This window comes from Bos indicus x Bos taurus, chromosome 25 (assembly GCF_003369695.1).
Source record: "Bos indicus x Bos taurus breed Angus x Brahman F1 hybrid chromosome 25, Bos_hybrid_MaternalHap_v2.0, whole genome shotgun sequence".
Lineage (NCBI taxonomy): Eukaryota > Metazoa > Chordata > Mammalia > Artiodactyla > Bovidae > Bos > Bos indicus x Bos taurus.
Window position 1 is genome coordinate 42,302,985 of NC_040100.1, and position 15,168 is coordinate 42,318,152.

The following is a 15,168-nucleotide window of genomic DNA, read 5'->3' on the forward strand; positions in this document are numbered from 1 at the left end:
GGGAGGGGAGGTGGTTCTGACCGTGTTAGGGCTGGGAAGCCTGAGAGCAGCCAGGTAGGGGTGGTGGGTCTGGTCAGAGTTCAGGGCAGTGTCTGGAGCCCAGAGTAGCCAGGCTCTATGTTGGGCACACAGACGCCTGGAGGGATTCCTTTGTGAACAACTTGCTAACTTTTGTTTTTCATTATTTTAATTATGTAACATGTTGATTATAAAGAGACTGGAACAGTATAAAAATATTAAGTACAGACACGAGGGTCTTTTCACACAGGTGACCGCCGTCGCGGGGTGGGCTCTGTGCGCGGGTCCTTGGCCCCCGCAGCGGGCGTGCTCTTGGCCGCACAGCACCATTCTGCGACGTTGTCATCACCTGTCTCCATCCTCCCGCCTTTGCCCACCCTCGTTTTCCTACCTCTAGCACCACCAGTCTGCTCTATGTATCTGTAAGTTTGGCTCTCTTCTATTCCACATAAACTGAACTCATACAGCATTTATCTTTTCCTGACTGACTTATTTTACTTAACGTAGTGCTCTCAAGGTCCATCTGTGTTGTTGCAAATGGCAGAATTCCTTCTTTTTTTAACTGAATAACATGCCACTGTATATATACAACTACATCATGTTTATCGGTCTGTCTATCAACGGACACTTAGATTTTCCTGTGTCTGAGCTATTGTAAATAATGCAGTGACCACGGAGTTGTATCTTCAAAATAGTGATTTAATTTCCATCAAGTGAAAAGGCAGAGGAAACAGAGATCAAATTGCCAACATCCGCTGGATCATGGAAAAAGCAAGAGAGTTCCAGAAAAACATCTATTTCTGTTTTATTGACTATGCCAAAACCTTTGACTGTGTGGATCACAATAAACTGTGGAAAATTCTGAAAGAGATGGGAATACCAGACCACATGATCTGCCTCTTGAGAAATTTGTATGCAGGTCAGGAAGCAACAATTAGAACTGGACATGGAACAACAGACTGGTTCCAAATAGGAAAAGGAGTTCGTCAAGGCTGTATATTGTCACCCTGTTTATTTAACTTATACTCAGAGTACATCATGAGAAACGCTGGACTGGAAGAAACACAAGCTGGAATCAAGATTGCCGGGAGAAGTATCAATAACCTCAGATATGCAGATGACACCACCCTTATGGCAGAAAGTGAAGAGGAACTAAAAGCGCCTCTTGATGAAAGTGAAAGTGGAGAGTGAAAAAGTTGGCTTAAAGCTCAACATTCAGAAAACGAAGATCACGGCATCCGGTCTCATCACTTCATGGGAAACAGATGTGGAAACAGTGTCAGACTTTATTTTTCTGGGCTCCAGAATCACTGCAGATGATGACTGCAGCCATGAAATTAAAAGACGCTTGCTCCTTGGAAGGAAAGTTACGACCAACCTAGATAGCATATTCAAAAGCAGAGACATTACTTTGCCAACAAAGGTCCATCTAGTCAAGGCTGTGGTTTTTCCTGTGGTCATGTATGGATGTGAGAGTTGGATTGTGAAGAAGGCTGAGCGCCAAAGAATTGATGCTTTTGAACTGTGGTGTTGGAGAAGACTCTTGAGAGTCCCTTGGACTGCAAGGAGATCCAACCAGTCCATTCTGAAGGAGATCAGCCCTGGGATTTCTTTGGAAGGAATGATGCTAAAGCTGAAACTCCAGTACTTTGGCCACCTCAAGCGAAGAGTTGACTCATTGGAAAAGACTCTGATGCTGGGAGGGATTGAGGGCAAGAGGAGAAGGGGACGACAGAGGATGAGATGGCTGGATGGCATCAGTGACTCAATGGCTGTGAGTCTGAGTGAACTCCAGGAGTTGGTGATGGACAGGGAGGCCTGGCGTGCTGCGATTCATGGGGTCGCAAAGAGTCGGACACGACTGAGCGACTGATCTGATCTGATCTGATCAAAATAGTGATTTAATTTCCATCAAGTGAATATCCAGAATTGGAATTGCTGGATCATATTGTAATTTTAATTTTTGTTCCATTTTAATTTTTGAGATGCCTCTATCCTGTTTTTCATGATGGCTGCACCAGTTTACATTCCCACCCCCAGTACTTGGCTTTTCTCCACATCCTCACCAGCACCTGTGTTTCTTGTCATTTGGTGATAGCACTCTGACAGATGTGTACTGACAGCCCATCATGGTTTGTTTTGTGTTTCCTTGATGGATAAAGTTGTGGAGCAATTTTTCATGTGCCTGTTGGCCTTTGTATGTCTTCTTTGGCAAAATGTTTGTTCAGGTCCTCTGCCCATTTTTTAATCTTTTTTTTTCCCCCTTCCATTTAGAGTTGTGTGAGTTCTTTTCATATTTTGGATAAATGCCTCTTGGCAGTTTCTTGATTTGTAGATACTTTCTCCCATTCAGTTGCTTTTTCATTTCGCGGATGGTTACCTTCATTGTGCAGAAGCTTTTTAGTCTGATGTAGTCCCACTTGTTGACCTTTGTTAACTTTGCTTTTTAATTTTAATTTTTGGTGACTTATTATAAAACTTTTTTTGAATGAGTGCGAGCACGATCATCCTTGAATGTATTTGAGTATATATAAAGTTCCTTAGAATTCCTGGGAGAGAGGAATTTAATATATAAATACTGGTAGGTGTTAAGGAAATTACTTTCCTGGAGTTTTTATCAAATCACCCTCCAGCCACATGGTGTGTGAGCAGCATCTTTTGTCACTTCCTCCTTCACAGGTTGAAAATCGCTGCTTAGAACAGGATGTGAGAAGTTCACTCTTGTTGTCAAGTGTATTTCTTTTTTTTTTTAATATTAATTTGGCTGCATCGGATCTTAATTGAGGCATGTAGCGAACAACAGACTGGTTCCAAATAGGAAAAGGAGTACGTCATGGCTGTATATTGTCACCCTGCTTATTTAACTTATATGCAGAGTACATTATGAGAAATGCTGGGCTGGAGGAAGCACAAGCTGGAATCAAGATTGCCAGGAGAAATATCAATAACCTCAGATATGCAGATGACACCACCCTTACGGCAGAAAGTGAAGAACTAAAGAGCCTCTTGATGAAAGTGAAAGAGGAGAGTGAAAAGGTTGGCTTAAAGCTCAACATTCAGAAAACGAAGATCATGGCATCTGGTCCCATCACTTCATGGCAAATAGATGGGGAAACAGTGGCTGACTTAATTTTTTTGGGCTCCAGAATCACTGCAGATGGTAATTGCAGCCATGAAATTAAAAGACGCTTACTCCTTGGAAGGAAAGTTATAACCAACCTATATATATGTCCACCTATATATATGACAGTATATTGAAAAGTAGAGACATTACTTTGCTAACAGAGGTCCGTCTAGTCAAGGCTATGGTTTTTCCAGTGGTCGTGTATGGATGTGAGAGTTGGACTGTGGAGAAAGCTATGCGCCGAAGAATTGATGCTTTTGAACTGTGGTGTTGGAGAAGACTCTTGAGAGTCCCTTGGACTGCAAGGAGATCCAACCAGTCCATCCTAAAGGAGATCAGTCCTGAGTGTTCATTGGAAGAACTGATGTTGAAGCTGAAACTCCTGGTACTTTGGCCACCTGATGCAAAGAGCTGACTCATTTTAAAAGTCCCTGATGCTGGGAAAGATTGAGGGCAGGAGGAGAAGGGGACGACAGAGGATGAGATGGCTGGACGGCATCACCGACTCAATGGACGTGGGTTTGGGTGGACTCCGGGAGTTGGTGATGGACGGGGAGACCTGGCGTGCTGCGGTTCATGGGGTCACAAAGAGTCAGACACGACTGAGCGACTGAACTGAATTGAACTGAGGGTCTTCCTCTTACCATGTGGAATCTTTCTGTAGGGCCACGGGCTCCAGAGTGCGTAGACTCAGTAGTTGTGGCACACGATCTTAGTTTCCCCATGGCGTATGGGATCTTAGTTCCCTGACCAGGGATTGAACTCATGTCCTCTGCGTTGCAGGGTGGATTCTCAACCACTGGACCACCAGGGAAGGTCCCTCGAGTGCATTTCTTAGATTGCTGATTGTGTACTGTTTCCTGGGAAAGTGAGCCTGTGTTTGGAGCTTGGGTGTCCTGCTCAGCCCTGCACCGTGACTATCTGTGTAGCTGGGTTGGTGTCCACTGTGAAGTTTGCAGAACCACTGGTTCAGCTCAGTGCAGCGTGGACCCCTGGGTGCTGATCTCTTCCTTCTCCCTCCAACAGGTGGGGGGCCCGGGGCGGGCCTCATAGCAGGTCCTGTGGGAAGTTGACCCTCGTCACCATGTGGACGTGGGGCACCTCCCCTCAGCTGTAAGGAATTGGGCTGTTTTTAGGAAATTGCTCATCTTTTTTTCCATTTTAGGTCTGGATCAAGAACAAGAGATCGCAGGAGGTAGGTTTTCTATTGATACATTCTCAGTAAGATGTCCTTTTTCATGTGCTTTTTTCTTGATACTTAGCCTTTATAACTTGGCATTTGTTGTCTGGGGTCAGGGTTGGTCGCGAAGGGCACAGAGCGTGGGTTAGAAGGAGAGCCCTGATTGGGGCTCCGTGCAGCATGGGGTGGGTGTCCACTGTCAGTGAGAGGGATGATCAGAACGTTCCTGGCATGTTTCCGGAAGCATCGGTGGGGAGGGTCTGGCAGTTATTCATGACCAGGGTGCCGTTGAGGGGAGGGTTGTGAACCCGGGTTACAAGTCTGGGAGGAGAGAGCAGAGACAGCAGTAAGGTGTCAGCACAGCCTCTGTTGCAGGTCGCGCTCCCGGGACCGACGTCGCAGGCGATCGAGGTCAACTTCCAGAGAGCGGCGGAAGTCGTCCCGCTCCCGGTCCCGAGACAGACACCGGCGCCACCGAAGCCGCTCCCGGAGCCACAGCCGTGGCCATCGACGGGCATCCAGGGACCGGAGCTCAAAATACAAGTAACTACTCTGCTCCTTTAGTATCTGCAGCAGGAGGTGAGCCCTGCTCAGTGCGCCAGGGCCTGGGGTCTGTCACCCAGGGACTGAGCGTTGAGGCCTTGAGGGTCCTGACGGGGCCCAGGGCTCTGGGAGTCCACCTGCTGGGGGCAGCAGGTGGCTTCATGGCTGGACAGTTGAGAGCTGCAGAGGTGTCACGTGTAGGCGTGGCCATGCTTGGGCTACACATGCACCGCCACTTGGTACACACAGCCCTAGTAGGCTGCTCACCTCGGTTGTGGTGATTTAAAAAAAACACACACACCACTAATGATCATGTTTGGAGACGCCCACCATTCGCTTTGGTAATACTTTTTCTCCATTGTGTTTTTACATAATGGATCAACTCGTGCTATATTTTCCTTTGCACTGTTTACATTTTAGTGAAAGCTGTTCCTGTTACTAGAATCCTTTGGAAATGCCACTCTGTGTTGGCGGCCCTGCCCTCCCTGTGCGGTGCCTGCTGGGCCCTCCCAGCTGTGTGGGTCTTCCCTTTCCTCGCACGGACAGTCCACGGTGTCAGTGCCTGGGGAGCACCCAGGAGGGAGGGCCAGCCCTCGATGAGCCTCTGGTTCCCTTTTCCCAGGTTCTCCCGAGAGCGGACTTCAAGGGAGGAGTCCTGGGAGCGCGGGCGGAGTGAGCGGGGGGCCACCGACTGGAGGCTTGAGAGTGCCAACGGGAAGGCCGCATCGCGGAGGTCGGAGGAGAAGGAGGCCGGCGAGATCTGAGCCCACGCCCAGGCACTGTAAATAGTCCGATCCACATCTGACACGGCCTCACGTTACCCTTTCTATTTGCTGAATACAGCTCATCTTTTGTAGTTTAACATTTCTATTGTTTTGGAGCTAGCTGTGAGTTTCTAGAGGTGTACAGAGTTGCTCCTGTGTTCTGGGTTGTGTCGAGCGGGAATAAACAACCTGACAGACTGCCTCCTGGCGGCCGCGGTGCGTTCTCTGCTGTCCTGGCTGCGCTGGACTTGCCGAGCCTTCCACAGGGTGGGGGGCACGCCCAGGTCACCTGCACGTAGCCCAGAAATGTGACTCATCCTCGGGCTCCCCTCTGCCTTTTGGCGTTCTGCGCGCTGACGGAGCCAGAGGCACTCAGCCGTCTGCTCTCCCAGCCCCATGTGTCTTTCTGAGGTCCAAGCTTGTTCTCTTCCCCCATTTCTTTGGAGGACTGCTTGTCTGGTTTGTGGTCAGCAGCCTCCGCCCAGCACTGGAGCTCAAATAAGCTGCAGTTCCCCCTCTTGGAGTTAGTCAGAGCAAAGAAAGACCCACGGAAAGGTCGACATGATGGCCACAAGGTCCTCAGAGGAAGGCATGTTGACTTTGGGGTCAGTCGTGGTTCTGCTCACCCTTGGCAGGGCTGGTGGTATTATCCAGTCTCCCTCAGCTCTTCCGCTTGTATCTCGAGACTAAAGTGAGCTGTTTTGAAGATACAACTGGGAGCTCTTTCATTTTTTCACTTTTCAGGGGGAGGATGACTGTGGCGTGCTCAGTCGTGTCTGACTCTTTGTAACCCTATGGACTGTAGCGGCCAGGCTCCTCTGTCCATGGGATTCTCCAGGCAAGACTACTGAAATGGATTACCATTCCCTTCTCCAGGGGATCTTTCCGACCCAGGGATCGAACCTGTGTCTCTTAGGTCTCATGCATTGGCAGGCAGATTCTTTACCGTCTGAGCTACCAGGAAAGTTCATCAGGGGAGTGTGTGGTTTTATTTTTGGAGGTAGCTTCTGATGGCCACGTTGTGAAACACACACCCACACCCCTGTGCAGAGCACATGGACACTGGGTCTGGGTCGTGTGGCTGCCAGCCCCAGGGCGTGGTCGGTGGTCGTCTTCTAGGCTCCTCACTGCGGTTTGTTTCCCTCTGGAGGGATGTGGGTAGTGGGCTGCTCTGCTGCCCTCTGGCAGGGTCTCCCCCAGCCACCTGTGTCCACGGAAAAGAGGTCTGGCATCAGCGATGTTCCTCCGCCCAGGGGTGTTGCCCTGGCCTGCAGCCAGGCTGGGCCAGAGTGGCCACTGAGAGACCAGGTAGGTACCTGCGGGGGAGCAGGGGACGTGCCATCTTTGTGGGAAGTAGATAAAAGCCCTGGGAAAGCAGGGCGGAAAGCCCTAGGAGGGCAGAGGTGGGTGTGGGCGGGGGCAGGCAGAGAAGCCCAGGCTGTGCTGGTGGTTTCCTGACTCCACCCTGCAACCCGGCTCGTGACGGAGGGGTCTGGACTGAGTGGGCAGCCAGGGCAAAGACTGCCCAGCTCCTCAGGTCTCCATTCTTAACCTCCCAAGGGGGTGTTTGGGGGTCTGTTCTGTTTGTGTTGTGGTGACAGGGCACACATGCTTGCATTTCTGATGCACGGTTGCGTGGCACTCTGTCTGCTGCCATCCCTGGAGGCTGGTTTTGAAGAGGCAGCGGGTAGATGGCGTCCCTGACCTTATAGGAGCCTGGAGGTCCCAGTGAGAAAGCAGATGGGCTGGGGTCAAAGATGCCTGGGGGGAGGCTTCTGCTCCCCCCACAGCTGGGTGCTTGCTCGTCAGTCCAGAGGCACCTGCCTGCCCCTGGCGTGCCCTGGCCTGACTGCAGGGGCTGCCTGGATCCCCCCAGCCCCTGAGCCTCGGCTCCTCAGCTGGCTCCACTCCACTGGGCGCAGGTGTACAGCGGGCTGCTCTGGAGGCCACAGCCCAGCCTGGGTGAGCGCGGCTCCAGGGGTGGCACCGGGAGGGTGCTGGGAGGAGGGCACCGCTCACCCGCACCCTCTCGTCCTTGTTAGAGTGCTGCTGTGGGGAAGCGCTGGCTTAGCAGGGATGCCGGGAGCGGGCGGTGATGGCAGTCCTCGGTGAGAGAGGGGTTGGCCGAGCCCATAGGTGCAGATCTCCAGGGGCCTGTGGTCAGACCCAGGGCTGTGTGGTGCCCTTGGCCCCTTCAGTCCCCAAGTTCTCAGGGACTCCCCCAGCCCCAATCTTCCGCTCAGGAGCGGGGGTGAGGGGTGTGGCACGGAGGCCCCAGTCTGTCCATGGGGCAGGCGGGGGGCCTGTAGCTGGGGGCAGGGATGCTTTGGTTTCTGCCCCTCTCTTTGGGGGTCTCTAGCAAGGCCCAGGCCTGCAGTCTTGGGACCTGAGGGCTGGAGGGATGGTGTTGGCCCTGCAGCTCTGTGGGACTCCACGGCCTTAACGGCGGTCCAGACCCTTGCTGCGGCGTGTGGACACGGGCCATCTTCCCAGGGTGAGGGCTGTGCAGCAGGTGCGTGCACTCGGCTGGCCTGGGAACCAGGAGGGATTGATTCCAGGGGTGGGGCCGGTGTCCAGCCATGGTTTGTGCATGTGGAGAAGGGGTTGTGCCTCGGAAGGGTCCCCTGCCTTAAACAGGGTGGTCCTGCTCTGGCGGCCGGGCTGAGCTGAGCAGTGCTGGGACTTCATCCCGTGCCCCTGTCACCCACAGGCCTTGTTGCAGCAGGTGGTGTGAGCCCCTCTAGGCTTCCTGTGGATCAGGGGAGGGATCCAAGAATGTAGGTTTCTTTTTTTGCAGGTAGGTTGGTTGGTTTTTTGATGGAGATAAACTTATCTCATAAAATTCAACATTTCAGCCGCTCGAAAGCGTACGGTCTAGTGGTCTTCAGTGTGCTTGCAGTGTCGTGTTTATCACTGTGGCATTGGGGCGTCTCGTCACCCCAGCCCCACACCCACCAGCAGGCATGCCCCTCGGCCCCAGCCTTTGACAGCCACTGGTCTGCTGTCTGTCTCTGGAATCGCAGAATGCGACTTGTGATCAACATCAGTTACTTCTGAGTGTGGTGTCAACAGGGTTCGTCCACCCCACCAACTCTAGCCTGTACCAGTACCAAGAATGTAGCTGTTTACCCGGGCTGCTGCTGGTCCGAAGCACCCTGACAGCTGGGCCACAAGCCCTCAGTGGCATCTCTGGGACAGCTTAGGGCAGGTCTCCTAGCTCTTGTCATTGGCACATACGATGCTGACACTTGTTTGGACCTAGGGGAAGAGGGCAGAGCCATCCTGGGCCTGATCGCGGCGCGGTGAGCGGCTTGCTCTATGTCCACTCCACAAGCCCCAAGCCAGGCCCTCAGGTAACCACCCACACCCCCAGCACAGGGTGGCATGTGATAGGGGTCAACACGAGGTCTGCCCCCAGGTGCCAGTGAACCCTGGCCTGAGGCGGCCCTCTGCTCCCACCCAGGGGCACTTGGGAGCCCGTGAGGGAAGCCTGGGGGTCCCTGCGTGTCCTGAGCCCCCACAGCGCTGGCGAGTGCCACCCTCTTGCGTCTGCTCTCCCCCTTCTCTGCCCTCCCCCGTGCCACCCCCAGCCTGCCTGCCTGACTCCCCTGCTGGTGCCCGTGGGCTCAGGGCTGCCCTCCTGAGGAGGTGGTGCTGTCCTCACAGTTCAAGAGAGAAGCTGCTAACTGCTGGCCAAGGGGACTTCCCCCACCTGGATCCTGGCCACCTTCTTTTTAAAATTCTTATTGAAATTAAATTGACAAATGTTATTTTAGTTTTATGTGTACGTTCTAATGACCTGATATATTTTGCAAAATGATTTTTTTCCTATGATAAGTTTTAAGCACTACTCAGCAACTTCAAGTATGCAGTACAGTATGGTGTTTAGTGTGATACATCAGAGGATGGGATGAATGGATGGTATCACTGATACAGTGGTCATGAGCTTGGGCAAATTTTCGGAAATGGTTAGGGACAGGGAGGCCTGGCATGCTGCAGTCCATGGGGTCACAAAGAGTTGGAGGCGACTGGGCAATTGAACAACAGCGTGATATGTTACAGTGCAGTATTACATTGTCCTGGGCCTTCTGGGGCTGCTCCTGTCCCCTTTGGAACACCTGCCCAAGTGCAGCCACCTTGGGATCCAGGCCTTTCAGCCCCAGGCCAGGCCCCGCCTCTGAGCAGAAGAGAGCACAAAACACTGCAGACAGGACCTGCGGTACATCGCCGGCTCCTCGGTGCCCTCATCTGCCCCACAGTCCTTCCAGAGAGCTTTGCTGTCCTTGAAAATCACCACAGACAGCACACATTAATTGTCCCACAGCTCCTGAGCATCAGGGCATCAGGTCAGATGCAGGTCCAGCACCAGTGAGCCTTGAGAATGTGCTGAGCGACATGCTGGACACGAGAGACCACAAGCTGTGTACATTTACATGGAAAGGCCAGGATCAGTAAAGCCATGGGGCTGGGCTGGGAGAGGTGTGGAGGGGGTGCCTGGTAGTAGACAAAGGGCTTCCTTTGGGGCTGTAAGAAAGTTCTGGAGCTGGCTAGAGGTGGTGATGGCACACTGTTGTGAATCAAATGAATGCCACTGAGCCGCACTCTTTACAGTGGTTGAACTGGTAAGTGTGTGTTACCTATATTTTGCATGAGTTAGTGTTAATCACTCAGTCATGTTTGACAGGCTCTGCGACCCCATGGGCATCTGTCTGATGTGACCCATCAGGCATCTGTCTGTGGAGTTCTCTATGAAAGAATACTGGAATGGTTTGCCATGCCCTTCTCCAGGGGATCTTCCCAACCCAGAGATCGACCTGGGTCGGCTACATTGCAGGCAGATTACCAGTGAACAACAGGGAAGCCCTGTATTTTACCACATTAAAAAAAGCTTCAGTGAGGGATGGATGGGGAATTTGGGATTAACAAATGCAAACTATTACATGTCTGTATAACTGACTCGCTTTGTTATATAGCAGAAACTAATGCAACATTGTATAGCGACAATATGCCAATAAAATTTAAAAACAGCAACGAACAGCCACACAAGGGGAGGTGCCCACATGAGAACACCAGAAGGGAGCGCTGCAGGGTCCACTTTAGTCTCTGGATCCATTGATAATTCTTTTTACTGTATTTGCGCTTTTCATCTTTAAGCCTCAAGTCTGATCTTTATCCCTTCTTTGAGTCATTTAAGTCACACAGTCAATATTGGGTTGGCCAGAAAGTTAAACCAGAATGAACTTGACTGACCAACCCATGCACCACAGAGCAAGTGAGACTAGCTCCCTGACCAGGAGCTGAGCCTGTGCCCTGGGCAGTGGAAGTGTGGAGTCCTAACCACTGGGCCGCCAGGGAATTCCTCCTTTGTTTTGTTGATGCCATTTTTTGGGGTCTTTACATTTTTCCTTCCATTTTTGCCCAGCTCAGCCCTCCTCCCCGGGGTTGGGGGGTTGTGTTAGAATATTTTAACACCCTGTTTTCTACTCTGTCACCTTGGAAATCGTAACGCTATTTCTATCTTAAAAAAAAAACGTCCCACAGCATTTATTGTCATCTGGTAATAACAAGGGTGAGCAGAACAATATGAATACATGTTTTAGAACTACATCTCTAACAAAGGACACCTAAAAAAACCAACGGTATTGCCAAACAATTTCTCACTTCATCTGTCACTTCTAGTTGGAGACACTTTGGAGCAGAGTAATGTTATCTCCTTTTAGCATGATCCGACCCAGTTGTTTTCTTGACTTTGTTTTAGAATGAATGTCTTCTGCATCATCTAATACAAGGTTCATATATTCATCAAAACCAATGGTACAGCCCTCTGTCCACATATTCACTTGCTCATAAAGCCACACTTGAATCCGCGATCTATTTTGCAAGCATCTGAAGATGAGATTGATGGGCTGCACCTGCCCCTTCTGCACATTCCAGCCCTGGCCCTGGTACGCCATGCTGGAAGCTCACAAGCACCACACTGCTCTGCACTCTCAGAAAACCTATTTCTATCTTTTTAAATTTTCTTCACTGCATGTGGGCTCAGTTGTGGCACTCAAGTTTAGTTGCAGGCAGATTAACCACTGGACCACCAGATAAGTCCTGCTATGTGCCTTTTTATATTCTGTGGTTCCCTGCAGATGTTTCAAGCCAAGTTGCATTGAAGGTGGCATCTGCAGTGGCTGCTGGCTTTCATGCAGGTGCCTCGCCCTGTGTGCCTGGTGAGTTTGTCAGCCCTGGCATCTTGTGGCCTGTGAAGTACTTATTTCTCGGCGGGGGGTGGGGGGATTTGTTTGCATATCAGCATGTGATTTCATTTTATTAGGGAAGCATGTTTTCTTTTCTGCTGAATAGCCAGGGCCTTTTTTCTTTCTGTTTATTATTTCTTTTTACCAGTCCCTGTATTTGGAGAAAGGATAACCCAGTGGGATATCTTTAGGGCCCCAGGTTTATGGGAAAGTCACCTTTTGGGTATATCACCTTTTACTGGCCCTTTGAACTGTGAACCCGTAAGGAAAAAATTTCAGCTCAAGTTTGCTCATTTTGGAAAATACCTCAGAACCCAGGTGGTTTAGGTGCTGTGACATCTGAGTTCTCACCTTCACTTAGTTATCTGGTCTGAAGATTCCAAATCCACTTGCTGTTAGAGGGTGCAAAGGGTCTTATCCAGCATTCCTAATTGTCATAAATGAGGGTGTAGATCGGAAATGGCAGCTCAGAACAGGCAGAGCCATGGAGCGTGGTTGGGCCCAGAGACCTGAGGAAGGGCTGGGTTTATTTGGAGGAAAGAGTCCCCCCAGGAAATACCCGGGAAAAAATGGGCAAAATCTGGATCAACCTGAGGAAGAACGCTACCCTGGGAAGTGGGTGGCCTTCTAGCAGTGAGCAAGTGAGGCGGCCAAGGGTGCAAGGCGCTCATCTGCTGGCGAAACCCAGGAAAGCAATTTTGGCGATATTCTCAAAAAGCCAGAAATTACTTCTGAAGAAATCCTCCAAGGGCATGACAATGTTAGTGCGTAGGCTTTTAGCTACAAATACTCAGGGAAGGTTTTTTGCAAATTAGTTGTGAAAGTGGAAAACATAAGTGAAAAATCACACCTTTGCTGGGATTAGACCGAGTGCCTGCCTTCTCTGCCTCTGGCCCCGCCTAGGGGGAGCTGCTGCCATCTCGTGTGTGTTAAGTTTCCTCTGATCATGTCAATGTGAAACTGAATATATTCTTATGAGAAATCTCTCCAAATGTGCCATCACCCCTCCCCACTGGGGTGTGAGTCACCCCTCTGGTCACTTAGTGGTCCTCTCTGGAACCAGGTGGACTGTCCTAGTACCGCAGCACTCGTGTTCACAGTGACCCTTATTTGAATAGTGGCCTCAGTGCCCAAGAGGAGTTAATGCACCAAAGACCTCAAGTGCTTCCTTTAAGTGAAAAAATGTTATAGTTAATAAGGAAAGAAAAAAACGTGCTGAGGTTGCTGAGATATACAGTAAGAACGAATCCTGTATCTGAAATTGTGAAGAAGGAAAAAGAAATTCATGCTGTTAATGTATGTCCGGAACCCACAGGAAGGCATGGGCAGTTGAGGTGCAGCAATTGGGAGTCGTTTCCTGAAGTTTCTGCGATGACCGTGATTGATTCCATGAGAAAAAATTTTTAAAGGAAGACGCTCTGAGTTCTGTCTGGTGTGTGGGATGGGGGCAGGGTGCGCTGCAGGGGCCACCTCCTCCGACCAGGTCCGGAGTCTGGCAAAGGCACCGTTGACCCCAAGCTTCCCGGTTGCTGAAAGTGCTCTGCGCGTTCAGTTCAGGAGGTGCAGTCCCGCTCCACCCCGGCAGGGGCGCCCGTCCCTAATTTCCTCGCAAGCTGTGCCGGGCGGTACTAACTAGGTGCATGTGAGGTGTCCGAAGGCTGCAGCGGGAAAGACGGTCCGGGCGGGGGCCCAGCCGACACCTCTAAGTGGCCACGCTCAAGGGCATGGTGCGTCGGGGCTTACCACGTGGGAGTGGAGAACCCCTGTCCAGACTTCCCGCCTCTCTTTGGGAAGGGCGTCCCACCCTCGTCAGGCCCCTAGAAGAGAACACGGGCACAGCCGGGACTGCGGACTTTACTCAAACACTGGAGACCCCCGCTACCACCCTCCCAATTTAGCCACTGCTGGGGGCCAGCGCCGAGATCACGTGGTTCAGAAACTTGACCAGCGAGGCGTGCATGTTGGGGCTGAAGTCTCCGGGGTAGTGCCGGGCGAGGGTCACCAGCAGGCAGTGGCACAGCAGCTGCAGACAGAATGGTTCCCACGCGGTGCACCACCCCTTGCCTGGTGAGAGCCCCCTACCCCGGCAATGGGCGTCGGCCCCACCCGCGAGCTCACCTTGAAAAAGACCGGGTCCACGCGCAGCTTGTGCGTGTGCAGCTCGCGCAGGTACGACAGGGTGCCCGGCAGGTCGTCCAGGTGGTTCACGGCCAAGCTCAGCGCGTCGGCCACCTTCTGGCCGTGGGCTGCGACCTGGGCGGAGCCGGGGCTCAAGTTTAGGTGGAGGAAATAGGTCTTGGAGGAAGGGAAGGCCACGAAGGTCCTGCGGGAGGAACGGCGAGTGAGGCGCGTCCTGATGGCGGGGCCTGGGGAGGAAGGGCTCCGGAATAGGACGGCGGGGGACGCATCCCCCGAGCGCGCTGAAGACAGGTGAGCCCTGAGGCGCCAGGACCTGTGCGCACCTCTCCAGGGCCTCCGTCGTGTAGATGCCGACGTTGGTCCCGAGCTTCCGCCACAACGCGAGCACTGCAGCGCGGTCCGCCGGCGCCAGCACCATGGTGGAGACCGGCCTGCCCCGCGCTCGGCGTCTCGGTGAAGCCTGGGCTGCGCCTGCGCCTCTCGGCCTGCTGGCCCCTTGGCCTCCAGGGGGCGCCGGGCCTCTGGTCGCAGAATCTGGCCAGGAGGGGTCTAGGAGCTCTCCACGGAGCGTCAGCTCTAACCTGGGGCCTTCCCAATCGCCCTGGACCCTGAAATCCCTATTTTTGGAAACTAATATTTAGTATGTGTCAATATTAGGTGGCCCTGAATTTTAGCATGGAGTTTGGCATTGAACGTCAGTCTGTTTTCTCATTTATGGAATATAAGGCAGGTAACAGTTTCTTCTTCCCAAGGTTGTTCCTGGTTCATAGCAGATGCCCTTTTCAGGACAATGAGCATTCAGAGTAGCTAGGATAGATCCTAGAAATAATAGCCAATACCTATAAAGCACTCATTCTGTGCCAGGCATCACTATACATCCTTTTTTAAAAAATGCATTGAAATTCACATAAAATTTACTGTCTTAGCCATTTGAGGTATACAATTCAGTGTCTTTAACTACATTCACACTATGTGTTACCATCACCACTAATTCCAGAACTTTCTCATCATCCCAAATAGAAATCTAGTTGGCGCTAATGGTAAAGAATCCACCTGCCAATGCAGGAGACTTAAGAGACATGAGTATTGGGAACACAAGGGTTCGATCGCTGGGTCAGGATGATCCCCTGAAGGAGGGCATGGCAACCCACTCCA

The 15,168-nt window shown here is 51.8% G+C and overlaps 2 protein-coding genes, 1 long non-coding RNA gene and 1 pseudogene across 6 annotated transcripts in view; 2 read left to right on the plus strand and 2 right to left on the minus strand.

Moving 5' to 3' along the window:
- Nucleotides 1-5,831, plus strand: part of LUC7L (LUC7 like) — a 32,402-nt gene extending 26,571 nt beyond the window's left edge. For all 3 annotated transcript variants that reach the window (XM_027526915.1, XM_027526914.1, XM_027526916.1), the window contains 3 exons: nucleotides 4,308-4,337; nucleotides 4,698-4,865; nucleotides 5,488-5,831. In XM_027526915.1, coding sequence (XP_027382716.1) covers nucleotides 4,308-4,337; nucleotides 4,698-4,865; nucleotides 5,488-5,629 — 340 coding nt within the window. In that variant the 3' untranslated portion in view covers nucleotides 5,630-5,831. The remainder of the gene's footprint in view (nucleotides 1-4,307; nucleotides 4,338-4,697; nucleotides 4,866-5,487) is intronic.
- A 718-nt stretch (nucleotides 5,832-6,549) lies between these two features.
- On the plus strand, nucleotides 6,550-10,660 carry LOC113883297. Its single transcript, XR_003508617.1, has 2 exons — nucleotides 6,550-8,982; nucleotides 9,220-10,660. It is a non-coding gene; the product is annotated as an uncharacterized LOC113883297 (long non-coding RNA).
- A 488-nt stretch (nucleotides 10,661-11,148) lies between these two features.
- On the minus strand, nucleotides 11,149-11,677 carry LOC113883296 (annotated as a pseudogene).
- LOC113883295 (hemoglobin subunit theta-1-like) lies at nucleotides 11,151-14,488 on the minus strand. 2 transcript variants are annotated; one of them, XM_027526918.1, is made up of 3 exons: nucleotides 14,337-14,488; nucleotides 13,993-14,197; nucleotides 11,151-13,691 (listed from the first exon to the last, which is right to left on the minus strand). In XM_027526918.1, the coding sequence occupies exons 1-3, from the start codon at nucleotides 14,429-14,431 to the stop codon at nucleotides 13,614-13,616; spliced, it is 378 nt and encodes a 125-aa protein (XP_027382719.1). In that variant the 5' UTR covers nucleotides 14,432-14,488; the 3' UTR covers nucleotides 11,151-13,613. The 2 variants fall into 2 exon arrangements, with proteins under 2 accessions (XP_027382719.1, XP_027382718.1); XM_027526917.1 differs by lacking the exon at nucleotides 11,151-13,691 and adding an exon at nucleotides 13,713-13,897 and having other exon boundaries at nucleotides 14,337-14,480.
- Nucleotides 14,489-15,168: the final 680 nt, after the last annotated feature.

Bases quoted from the DNA above. Each gene is read 5' to 3' on its own strand.
- LOC113883295 (XM_027526917.1), bottom strand. From the start codon at position 14,431: ATGGTGCTGGCGCCGGCGGACCGCGCTGCAGTGCTCGCGTTGTGGCGG. The intron at 14,198-14,336 runs GTGCGCACAGGT...TTCCTCCCGCAG, and splicing joins ACGACGGAGGCCCTGGAGAG to GACCTTCGTGGCCTTCCCTT. The intron at 13,898-13,992 runs GTGAGCTCGCGG...TTCTGTCTGCAG, and splicing joins TGGACCCGGTCTTTTTCAAG to CTGCTGTGCCACTGCCTGCT.